Genomic DNA, 12,544 nt, shown 5'->3' with positions numbered 1-12,544 from the left:
GGGCCCCTCACTGCCAGAAGGAGACTGAGGGTTGGAGCAGGGGCAGAGAAGGGCAACAAAAGTGGGGAAGGGTCTGGAGAAGAGGGCTGGTGAGGAGCAGCTGAGGGAGCTGGGGGGGGGGGTTGGTGCGGAGCAGAGGAGGCTGAGGGAGACCTCTTTGCTCTCTGCTCTTTCCTCTCCTCTGAGAGGAGGCTGCAGCCAGGTGGGGCTTGGGCTCTGCTCTCTAGGTTCAGGTGAGAGAAGGAGAGGAAATGTCCTGAAACTGTGCCAGGGGAGGCTGAGGTTGGCCATGAGGAACAATTTCTGTGCTGCCAGAATGGTGAGGGACTGGCACAGGATGCCCAGGGAGGTAGTGGAGTCGCCATGGCTGGAGGTGTTGCAGCAAGTTGTGGCCATGGCACCTGGGGCCAGGGTTTTGTGAGCATGGTGGGGTTGGGTTGGTGGTTGGGCTGGACGAGCTCAGAGAGGTTTTCCAACCCAAACCATTCTATGAGTGTGTGATGGTAGCAATGTAGCCCTCTTAGAGACCAGGATTAAAATGTTATTGGGGAGCAGGTGCTGGCTTTCCATGCTGACCTGCCTGTAGCACAGTAGGAAGTCACAAAGGCTGTTGGAGGCATTGCACAGGTGTGCTCACAAAGATTCCAACTGCTTTTTGGGCAGAATCTGTGCCAGTGAAATATCTTCTGCTGCTCTCTCATGTGCTTGGTGCAGGAGGAAATTTTTTTTCCCCTAGAAATTAAATGGATTCGCCTTCAGACTAAAAATACAGGGTGGGGAGGGGGGAAGTGTTACCTCCTTTGTAAGGATATGAATGAGATGGTTTGGACATGCTGATGATCTTCTTGATTCACCCCCAAAAAAATCCCTACCCTGAATGGGTTTGAAAGTTATTTAAAAAGTGGTGATTTGGGGTTTTTTTCCACCCCTACTACAATGTGTGAACAATATTTCCTTACTGCTTGATAAACCTTCCAACCCTTTTTCCTCTAATTCATCAGCCACAAACAATGGCATGAAAATGGAATAATTACTGAGAGAAACTGAAGGATTTAAGCTTGTTCAAACAAATGGATTTCTTTTTTTCCCACTAATTCCTTGAATCCTGGAGGGGGTGAAGGATGGCTTTGGGTTTTCTGGCTTGGAAAAGTATCACAGTATCACAGTATCACCAAGGTTGGAAGAGACCTCAAAGATCTTCAAGTCCAACCTGTCACCACAGACCTCATGACTACTAAACCATGGTACCAAGTGCCACGTCCAATGCCCTCTTGAACACCTCCAGGGACGGTGACTCCACCACCTCCCTGGGCAGCACATTCCAATGACGAACGACTCGCTCAGTGAAGAACTTTCTCCTCACCTCGAGCCTAAACCTCCCCTGGCACAGCTTGAGACTGTGTCCCCTTGTTCTGGTGCTGGTTGCCTGGGAGAAGAGACCAACCCCTTCCTGTCTACAACCTCCCTTCAGATAGTTGTAGAGGGCAATGAGGTCTCCCCTGAGCCTCCTCTTCTCCAGGCTAAACAACCCCAGCTCCCTCAGCCTCTCCTCAGAGGGCTGTGCTCAAGGCCTCTCCCCAGCCTTGTTGCCCTTCTCTGGACACGTTCAAGTGTCTCGATGTCCTTCTTAAACTGAGGGGCCCAGAACTGGACACAGGACTCAAGGTGTGGCCTAACCAGTGCAGAGTCCAGGGGCACAATGACCTCCCTGTTCTTGCTGGCCACACTACTCCTAATGCAGGCCAGGATGCCATTGGCCTTCTTGGCCACCTGGTCACACTGCTGGCTCATGTTTAGGCTGCTGTCAGTCAGTGCTTGGAAGCCATAGAAAAAGGGAGGGTGGTGTGTGTTTGAAGACTCACAATGTGGCTGAGCCTCTTAATTAGTCATTAGATAGCCAATTAGGTGGACGTACAACAGGATGTGAGTCTTACATCATGGCTGAGGCCTCTTATGTGCATAATTATGTAATGCCATTGATATATTTTATATTACATGTGCATTTGGTATGCAGTTTGAGCAATTTGGAAGAAGAAGCACAGGTGAACCTAGAAGTGGGGAGATTGAGATTGGATGTCAGGAAGAAGTTCTTCCCCATGAAGGTGGTGAGAGCCTGGCACAGGCTGCCCAGGGAGGTGGTGGAAGCCTCAGCCCTGGAGGTTTTTAAGGCCAGGCTGGATGAGGCTTTGAGCAACCTGGGCTGGTGGGAGGTGTCCCTGCCCATGACAGGGGCTTGGAGCTGGGTGGTGTCTGAGATCCCTTCCACCCCAATCCAGTCTGTGATTCCTTGGATCACTGTCAGCAGAGGTCACCTCAACTGTGTTCAAGGTCTTTCTGTGACTGTGAGACCATCCTGGACTTGTATCTTCCAGGTGCCACTGTCCCAGCCCACAGAGCAGTGCTGGTGGCTCGCTGTGAGGTGATGGCAGCTATGTTCAACGGGAACTATCTAGAGGCAAACAGTGTTCTGGTCCCAGTCCATGGGGTTTCCAAAGACACTTTCCTCTCCTTCCTGGAGTACCTGTACACTGACTCCTGCTGCCCAGGTAAGAACAGTCACATGTATTTACACAGACCTTTACAGAGAGCTCTGACTCAGCTTCTAGCAGTGCTGACAGAGCAACGCAGCAGCTTTTATTTCCTTAGGAAATGCACAAGGCCTTGGTGAGGACCAGAGCAGCCAAGCCTAGCTGAGAGGTGTCCCTGTCCATGGCAGGGAGGTTGGAGAGGATGACCTTTAAGGTCACTTCCAACCCAAACCATTCTGTGGTCATCATAAATGTCATTATTGCTGTCTACAACTACCTGAAGGGTGGTTGTAGCCAGGAAGGGGTTGATCTCTTCTCCTAGGCAACCAGCACCAGAACAAGAGGACACAGTCTCAAGCTGTGCCAGGGGAAGTTTAGGCTGGAGGTGAGGAGAAAGTTCTTCACTGAGAGAGTCGTTTGCCATTGGAATGTGCTGCCCAGGGAGGTGATGGAGTCACCATCCCTGGAAGTGTTCAAGAGGGGATTGAATGTGGCACTTGGTGCCATGGTTTGTCATGAGGTCTGTGGTGATAGGTTGGTCTTGATGATCTTTGAGGTCTCTTCCAACCTTGGTGATTCTGTGATTAATAAACTCTTGAATTTGTTTTGTGCTTACAGAGGAAAACTGAGGGGGGAGAAAGGTGAAATGTTATTTCTGGCTCATGAAGACATTTGGAATTTGCTTTTGTCACACTTAGATTGGTTCTTAATTTTAATTCAGTTAATTGGTTTTATTTTAATGTAATTTAAGGAAAATTTAAAGATGTTATAGTGAAGTTTGACATCAACAAGGTTAAATATCTTATTTATGCATATGGATATCTTATTCTTATGGAGAATAACCCAGAACACAACTGTGCCAGGTGCAGTACTTGGCAACAAAAATTGAGCTGGAGCATTCTTGGTGTCTTAACCTTTGTCTTTTTTCATGAGAAGAAAATCCAAAAGTTAAATAAGAAATATGGTTGAAATTCAAAAAATTAAAGAGAGTATTGGTTAACATTAGAAATGAATTAATGTTGTAACATTTCTTTTGCTTTCTTTTCAAGTAATTTTGCCTGATTCTTCTGTTTTCCATGTGTCTTCTTTCAGTCTGTCTAACATTTCCTTGCCCAGGGGTTTAAATTTGTAACCAGTGTACATGCACTTAAAAAATACTGAAAAATTACTTTAAAACTGAACTCTTTTCATTTAATTTACTTACTTATTTGTAAATTTATTTGCATCTTAAGCTGTGCAACAAATGTACCATATTAAAAAAAAGGCAACTTTAAAACTGAAATATAGAAGGGCCACGAGGATGATCAGAGGGCTGAAGCACCTCTCCTGTGAGGATAGACTGAAGGAGTTGGGGCTGTTCAGTCTGGAGAAGAGAAGGCTCCGAGGTGACCTTATTGTGGCCTTCCAGTATCTGAAGGGGGCTACAAGAAGGCTGGGGAGGGACTTCTTAGGATAGCATAGAATAGAATAGAATAGAATAGAATAGAATAGAATAGAATAGAATAGAATAGAATAGAATAGAATAGAATAGACCAGGTTGGAAAAGACCTTCAAGATCATTGTGTCCAACCCATCAACCAGTCCAACCCACCTAAACAACTAACCCATGGCACCAAGCACCCCATCAAGTCTCCTCCTGAACACCTCCAATGATGGTGACTCCACCACCTCCCTGGGCAGCCCATTCCAATGGGCAATCACTCTCTCTGTATAGAACTTCTTCCTAACCTCCAGCCTAAACCTCCCCTGGCACAGCCTGAGACTGTGTCCTCTTGTTCTGGTGTTGGCTGCCTGGGACAAGAGATCAACATCTGCCTGTCTACAACCTCCCTTCAGGTAGTTGGAGAGAGATATCAGGTAGTGACAGGACTAGGGGGAATGGAATGAAGCTGGAGGTGGGGAGATTCCGGCTGGATGTGAGGAGGAAGTTCTTCCCCATGAGAGTGGTGAAGCCCTGGAATGGGTTGTCCAGGGAGGTGTTTGGGGCGCCGTCCCTGGAGGTGTTTCAGACCAGGCTGGATGAGGCTCTGGCCAGCCTGATCTACTGTGGGGTGTCCTTGCCCATGGCAGGGGGGTTGGAACTAGATGATCCTTGTGGTCCCTTCCAACCCTGACTGATTCTATTATTCTTTTATTTATATGTAAATATTAAAATAAAATGTAAATATTTAAATAAAATAACTTTAATAACATAAATATTAAATAATTATATTAAACATTTATAATATTTAACTAAAACTGAAACATTTTAAATGCTAAAAATATTCAGTTTTAAAAAATATTTTTGATTTTTTTTTAACAAGCATCTTAAAAATTTTCAATTCTTTGGAAGATGTATTTTAAATTATTTTATTTTTATTAATTATAATTTTTTTTTTTAAAAAATTATTTTATATTATAAATATTTTAAAAACAGACCTGGTTGCTCCATTTTGCTTTTAGACCTTTTTGCTGTATTTTCTTGTATTGTCGAAGATTATTGTTTTTTTTTAAGACAGAGAAATTAGAAGACTTAATCCTGCTATTAATCACCAATTACTAAATAATCAGCAGCACGTGATGATCTGAAAGGTCTTTTCCAATCCATGCATTTGACAGCATCTTGAAGATGCAGAATATTGACAACTGTTTATTTACCTTCTAAACTAGCTGCTAATTATGTACTAACAACTTTTACTGATAATTAAGCAGTTTATCTGTGACAAGAGAGTGATAACAGCAATGGCAATGATGAAAGAACTAAAAAAAAAAATCAAAAAGGCAAAAAAGAAAAACAATGTGAAATAAAAGTAAAATAGTGAAAGAAATAATGAAAAAAAAAACCAACAAAAATAAGGAAAGTAATGAAAAATAATGAAAATTTAAAGGAAAATAAGGAAAGTAACGAAAAAGTAATGAAAAATAAATTTAAAGTAAGAAGGGAATAACGAGGAAATAAAAATATGAAAAATAAAGAAAAATAAAGGAAAATAATGAAAAGAAACAAACCAAAACAAATAGGAGAAAAAATAATGAAAAGTAAAAAGTAATGGAAAATAAAATAAGAATAATGAAAAATAAACAAGAAAGAAGGGAAAAATAAGGAAATATTTTTAACAATAATGAAAAGTAAAAAAAAACAAACAACAAAAAAAAGGAAATGTAAAATAATGAACAGAAAAGAAACATAATGAAAACTGAAAGCAGTTGTGTTTTGTGTTGATTGCTGGGTGTTATAGGAGGTGAGTGGTGCAGTGTCTTTATCCCAGGGTGAAAGAGGTGACCTCTGCTCTCCTGTTCTCCAGCCAGCATCCTGCAGGCCATGTCCCTGCTGGTGTGTGCAGAGATGTACCAGGTGATGAGGCTGCAGCACATCTGTGAGCTCTCCATCATCACCCAGCTGCAGAGCATGCCCAGCAGGGAGCTGGCATCCACCAGCCTCAGCATCGTCAGCCTGCTCAGAAAAGCCAAGGTAGGTGTGGCATGCCCCAGAGATAGGCACTGGCACTAATTACTGGGGAATTCTTAATTGCTGAGGATTTTCAGACCTTAATAATTCCTGTTCTGCAGGACAAACTTCAGTGTACAGCCTGTTAGTGGCACCATAAAATAAAAACAAACAAAATTAAATTAAATTGAAATAAATTAAAACAAAATCATTAGATTAAATTTTAAAATTAAATTAAACAAAATTTAATTACTTCAATTAAAAATAAATTAAAATTTTAAAAATTAAATAAAATTAAACCACATTAATAAAATAAAATAAAATAAAATAAAATAAAATAAAATAATTAAAATAAATAAATAAAAATTAAAATAAAATAAAATAATTAGGTTAAATTATAAAAATTAAATTCAAGGAGAATTTAATTACTTCAATAAAAAATTAAATTTAAAAAATTTTAAAAATTAAACCACCTCAATAAAATAAAAAATAATTTATTTAAATTTTAAAATAATGTAAATAATTAAATTAAATTTAGTTTAAATTAAACTACATTAGGTAAATAAAATAATAAAAATAATACAAAATAATACAAAATAAAATAAAACTAAACCACATTGATAAAATAAAAAATAAACTAAAATAAATGTTTATAAATAAAATTAAACTACATTAATTTTTAAAAAATTGAATTGAATTAATAGCATTAAATTAAATTTAGAAATGTAATAAAATTAAATATAAAATATATACATATAAAATATATTCAATAAAATTAAATTAAAATAAGACCAAATAAAACATAAAAAATAAAGCAATAATCAAATAGAGTAAAAATCAAATAGTAAAATAAAAACAAAATAAAATGTGACAATAAAAATATGCAAAATAAAAAAAAAAAAGGCTAAATAAAAGAAAATAAAATGACACCATAGTAAAATAAAATAAAATATCCCAAAATTTTACTGGGGCATGTGTATAATATGTGCAATTTCCTTACTTAAGGACTCAGTGTAGTAATTCAGCTTAACTACAGGTTGTGCCAAGAAATATGAGTTGTGTGGAAGCAAAGGTGCTCTTGCTTTCAGCAGATCTGCTGTGATCTGCTGGTGGCAAAGGAGATCAAAGGAGATCAAAGCTGGTAGAATATTGAGTGAAAGACATAAAAATCCCAGACTCCACCATGGAGGGGTTGGAAGGGACCTCTGGAGCTCCAACCCCCCTGCTCCAGCAGGGCACCCACAGCAGCTTGCCCAGCAGCACAATGCCCAGGGGGGGTTGGAAGCTCTCCACACCAGGAGACTCCACAACCTCTCTGGGCAGCCTGCTCCAGACCTCCAGCACCCTCACACCAACAACTTTCTCCTCCTGCTCACATCCAACCTCCTGCCCTCCACTTTCTGCCCCTTGGCCCTTGGCCTGTCCCTGGGCACCACTCAGCAGAGCCTGGCCCCAGCCTCTTGCCCCCCACAGCTCCTAGTTCTTGCTGAGCATTGCTCAGATCCTCTCTGGGGCTGCTCTTCTATTTGCTCCTCACAGAGCTGCTCCAACCCGCCCAGCAGCTTTGTGGCCTTCCCTGGACTCCCAGCAGTTCCCTGTCTCTCTTGAACTGGGGAGGACAGAACTGGATTCAGTACTCCAGATGTGACCTGACCAGGGTAGAGTAGAGGGGGAGGAGAACCTCACTCACTCTGTTGGCCACACTCTTCTGCCAGCTCTCCCAGGTCCTTCTCCATGGAGCTGCTTCCCACCCTCACATAGTAGTGCTTTTCCCCAGTTGCAGGACCTTGTACTTACCTTGGTTGAACTTCATGAGTTTCCTCTCTGCCCAATTCTTATGATAAAATGCACAAAATGATTGGAGACTGAAAGGAGATACTGAGACATTGAAGAGAGGTTTGGAAAACAGAAAGTGAAGATGAAAACAGAGTTGTTTACAAGTCTCGGACAGGACTTTGCAGGCTCCTCTAAATGTCCTTTTTCTGAAGCTCTGCTTCTCTGCAGGAGACAAAACATCCCATGACTTTTGACCGAAGGTACCCTGTGGGTTAGGTCACTCCTCTGGGGATGGAGTTCTGGAGTTCATTCTTGAGTCTACCTTCTGCTTCCCTAGTTTCATCAATGGCTTTTTGCTTCATTTTCTCCTGCAATCAAAATTTACTTACTAAAGGGTGACAGTTGTGGAATGGCCTGGTTGTGTCTCCTAGGCAAGGTGACACTGTCATTTGTGTTTCCTTTCTTCTTCACAGTTCCATAACTCTGATTGCCTCTCAACTTGGCTTCTTCACTTTATTGCCACTAACTACCTCATCTTCAGTCAGAAGCCTGAATTTCAAGACCTTTCAGGTAATTTGTCAATTACTTTTAAATCAGGAAATGTTTCTGGGTTCTGCTTAGAACTGAGGTGCTGGGCAAGACATGAGAAGGTGATAAGGACTTCTGCAGGCCAGTCTAGTCCATTCCAGAACCTACTGGAGCTGGTCTCACCACCCTACTGTGGTGCCAGCATATGAAGAGCACCGCAGCCAGCAGCTGCACCCCCTTATCCTGTGGTCCCTGTCCTGAGGGCCAGGTTATAAATGTAACTGAATCAGCTGGGACAGTTTGGTCCCAGCTACCCTTCTACACTGGAATCAAGGCAATGAATCAGTCCCAACACCTGCTCTTGAAGAGCTGGGGGTTCCTTTGGAGCATCACAGACTGGGTTGGGTTGGAAGGGACCTCAAAGGTCATCTAGCTCCAACCCCTTGCCATGGGCAAGGACACCTCCCACCAGCCCAGGGTTGTCAGGGCCTCATCCAGCCTGACCTCAAACATCTCCAGGGAGAAGGCAGCCACAGCCTCCCTGGGCAACCTGTGCCAGTCTCTCCCAGTCCTCACTCTCAGCAATTTCTTCCTCATCCCTGCTCTCAGTCTGCCCTCTTCCAGCTCAAAGCCATTGTCCCTCATCCTGGCACTCTCAGCCATTGTCCAAAGTCCCTCCCCAGCTCTCCTGGAGCCACTTCAGGTCCTGGAAGGCTGCTCTGAGGTCTCTCTGGAGCCTTCTCCTCTCCAGGCTGCACAGCCCCAACTCCCTCAGCCTGTCCACATAGGGGAAGTTCTGCAGCCCTCTGATCATCTCCATGGCCACCTCTGGAGCCTCTCCAGCAGCTGCAGAACTTTGTGCTGGGGAACCCAGAACTGGAGGCAGTGCTGCAGGTAGGGTCTGAGTAGGGCAGAGCAGAGGGGCAGAATCATCTTCCTCATCCTGCTGTCACACCTCTATTGATGCTGCCTAGGACATGGTGATGCTGAGGGACATGGGTTAGTGGTGACCTGGCATGCTGTTTAACAGTTGGACTGAATGATCTGAAAGGTGTCTTCTAACCCAAACAATTCCATGATTCCACACTTCTGGGCTGCCAGGGACCATGTAAAATGGGATTCTCTCCAGCACATCTCATGAAATCAAATGGCTAATGGCCATCAAAGCCAGTAAGCCCAGGATCCTCCAGGGAGCTGGCACTGAATTTCCCAGACCATGCATTTTGTGTGGCCCTAGAAAATATTTCTCATTGCCCACAGGGTGCCCACAGGTGACCCTGATGAAGATCTTGACTGGTGTAGCTCTGTGATGATGGACAGCCTTGTAGTTATTATGAACAGACTTGATGGGGTGCTTGGTGCCATGGTCTAGTTGTTTGGGTGGTGTTGGATTGGTTGATGGGTTGGACGCGATGATCTTGAAGGTCTCTTCCAACCTGGTTTATTCTATGTATTCTATGTTGGACACGATGATCTTGAAGGTCTCTTCCAACCCGGTCTATTCTATTCTATTCTATTCTATTCTATTCTATTCTATTCTATTCTATTCTATTCTATTCTATTCTAAACAAACAAAGGACAGCTCAGTCTTCCCCACTTTATTTGGACTTTGTCTTCCAGCAGCCCATCTGCACACCCTCTGACCTGTCCTTTTTCATAGCCAGGTCTGGGTGAAGCACGGCAGAGCAGGGCAGCTGCGCTCATAGCTACCCTCCACCAGGGAGTTCTGTCCATGGTGGCCTTGCTTCGCTTCCCTGCATGCTGGTTCAGGTGACATGTGGGACATTCTCCTTTCTTACTACAGGGCTTTGATCCCAACCACCCTGAGGGTCTCCTGAAGCTGTAGGAATCAGGTTGTCCTGTCTGAGGAAGGTCAGAGGTGATTCTGGGTTCCTCTTGGTGAGGCAGGAGAGCCTTCTGATGTAGGGCCACACCAGGGGTCAATCCAGGCATAGCTGCTTAACCATTTTCCTCTTCTGAACTAGGATATCAGTTGATCAGTACTATTGAATGGTTGGGTGATTGCTGCTGTGGAAAGCAGTATCAGAACCTCTGTCTCCATGTTCCATGCATCCTGGTGGGTACCAGGAACACCCTCATCAATCTTTAGCAGCGATGCTTCTAGCAGACAGCACTTACCAGCACTCATCAGCCTGTGCTCTGACAGCACCCAGATAGGGTGAATTGTACAGTTGGTGACCATGTAGAATAATTGGATGTTTGGGTAGGAAAAGCCTTCTATGATTATCCAGTCCAACCTTCAACCCAGCACCACCTTGGCCAATAAACCATGTCTCCAGGTGCCATAGCCACACATTTCTGCAACATCTCCAGGGATGCGGACTCCACCACCTCCCTGGGCAGCCTGTCCCAATCCCTCATCACTCCTGCAGCATAGAAATTGTTCTTCATGACCAAACTCAGCCTCCCCTGGCACAATTTCAGGACATGTCCTTTCCTTCTCTCACCTGACATTAGGGAGCAGAGCCCAAGCCCCAGCTGGCTGCAGCCTCCTCTCAGGGAGCTGCAGAGAGCAAGGAGGTCTCCCTCAGCCTCCTCTGCTCCACACCAAAAATCCCCGGGCCACTCAGCTGCTCCTCCCCAGCCCTCCTCTCCAGACTCTTCCCCACCTTTCTTGCCTTTCTCTGCCCCTGCTCCAGCCCTCAGTCTCCTTCTGGCAGTGAGGGGCCCAGAGCTGAAGGCAGCACTCAAGCTGCAGCCTCAGCAGTGCCCAACTCAGGGGCACAAGCCCTGCCCTGTTCCTACTGCCCACACCATTGCTGCTCCAGCCCAGGCTGCTGCTGCCTTTCTTGCCCCCCTGGGCACTGCTGCCTCAGCTCCAGCTGCTGCCACCCAGCACCCCCAGGGCCTTTTCTGCCCCAGGGCAGGTTCCAGCCACTCTGTCCCCAGCCTGGAGCTTTTAAACTGGAGCAGGGTGCATTTTAGGTTGGGTGTAATGAGGAAGTTCTTGAGAATGAGAGTGGAACAGGCTGCCTAGAGATGTGGTTGAGGCCTCATCTCTAGAGACATTCAAGATCACACTTGATGTGTTCCTGGTCAGCCTTCTTCTAGGTGGAGGTGTCCCTGCTGACTGAGGGGGGTTGGACAAGATGCCCTTTGAGGGTCCCTTATAACCTGCTGCAGTCTGTGAACCTGTTGCATGGGACTTTTGTGACATTTGGTTGTCTTCTAAGGCCAAAGAGCAGTCAGCTTTAGGCTGGCCTCTCTACTCTCCTTGGGTGAAATGGACATCCCTCATCTCTCCTTCTCTAGCTGTGTCTGCACCCTTAATGCTTTTTTAAGCTGCTTTATAGGACTTTGTGCACTGGTGCTGCTTGTGTGGCTGTCCCCTTCAATCCCTGCCTTGCTTTGTTCAGTGGAGGAGCGCAGCTTCGTCGAGAGCCACAGGTGGCCTTCCAACCTCTACCTGAAGCAGCTCGCCGAGTACAGGAACTACGTCCACTCTCAGAAGTGCCACTGTGCAGTGATGTGAGAAGTGACCACAGGCAACGGGCATCCTGAGGGGGAAATTCACAGAGTGTGAAAAGCCAAGAGCAGAGCCAGGTGCTGGGCTCCTCTGGAGGACTCCATGCCACGATGTGTGGCACTCACCAACTTCCCTTGCTTGGATAATAAAAACCTCTCTTCTTTTCCTTAAGCCACTTTTGGTTTCCCTAAAATACTTATTTCCTTAAACTACTTTCCCCCTTAAAACATTTTGCTCCTTAAACCATTTTTCTCTTACACCACTTTTTCCTTAAACTACTTCTTTCCTCAAGCCACTTTTCTCCTTAAACCACTTTTTTTCCTTAAACCATTTTTCCATTAAAACACTTTTTCTCTGAAACCACTTTTTTTAAACCCACTTTTCCCTTTAAACTATTTGTCCCTTAAACCCCTATTTTTCCTTAAGCCTTTTTTTTTCCTTAAAGCACTCTTTTTTTCCATTAACCTGTTTTTTTTTTTTTCTTTTTTAAATTCCCTGAGAAATGTACCATGAAGATTTCTTTCAAGCACAAGGGTTTGGCACCCATGGGGATAAAGCATAGCATGAGACTGTACCATGTCTTCCTCCTTTTAGTATGTTTTTTAGTTTATTTTATTGAATTTCACAGTTATTTTTGTCTGCTAAGCCAGCATGTTGAAAATACATTTATTTATTTTAGTTTAGTTTAGTTTAGTTTGGTTTTTTAGTCAACCTGTGTACAACAGGAGCTCATCAGCAGTGCAGGAAAGCTGAGGAGCCAACTCCTAAGTACTTTAAATATTTCAAAATACACACATT

The 12,544-nt window shown here is 44.1% G+C and overlaps 1 protein-coding gene across 1 annotated transcript in view; it reads left to right on the top strand.

Annotated features, from left to right (window-relative positions):
* The window catches only part of RHOBTB3 (Rho related BTB domain containing 3), a 36,549-nt gene extending 24,401 nt beyond the window's left edge, over positions 1-12,148 (top strand). Inside the window, exons 9-12 of the mRNA XM_054178943.1 lie at positions 2,373-2,546; positions 5,813-5,979; positions 8,205-8,301; positions 11,637-12,148. Coding sequence (XP_054034918.1) covers positions 2,373-2,546; positions 5,813-5,979; positions 8,205-8,301; positions 11,637-11,752 — 554 coding nt within the window. The 3' untranslated portion in view covers positions 11,753-12,148. The remainder of the gene's footprint in view (positions 1-2,372; positions 2,547-5,812; positions 5,980-8,204; positions 8,302-11,636) is intronic.
* The last annotated feature ends 396 nt before the right edge of the window (positions 12,149-12,544 follow it).

This window comes from Dryobates pubescens, chromosome Z (assembly GCF_014839835.1).
Source record: "Dryobates pubescens isolate bDryPub1 chromosome Z, bDryPub1.pri, whole genome shotgun sequence".
NCBI lineage: Eukaryota > Metazoa > Chordata > Aves > Piciformes > Picidae > Dryobates > Dryobates pubescens.
This window is presented reverse-complemented; position numbering and strand designations above follow the sequence as displayed.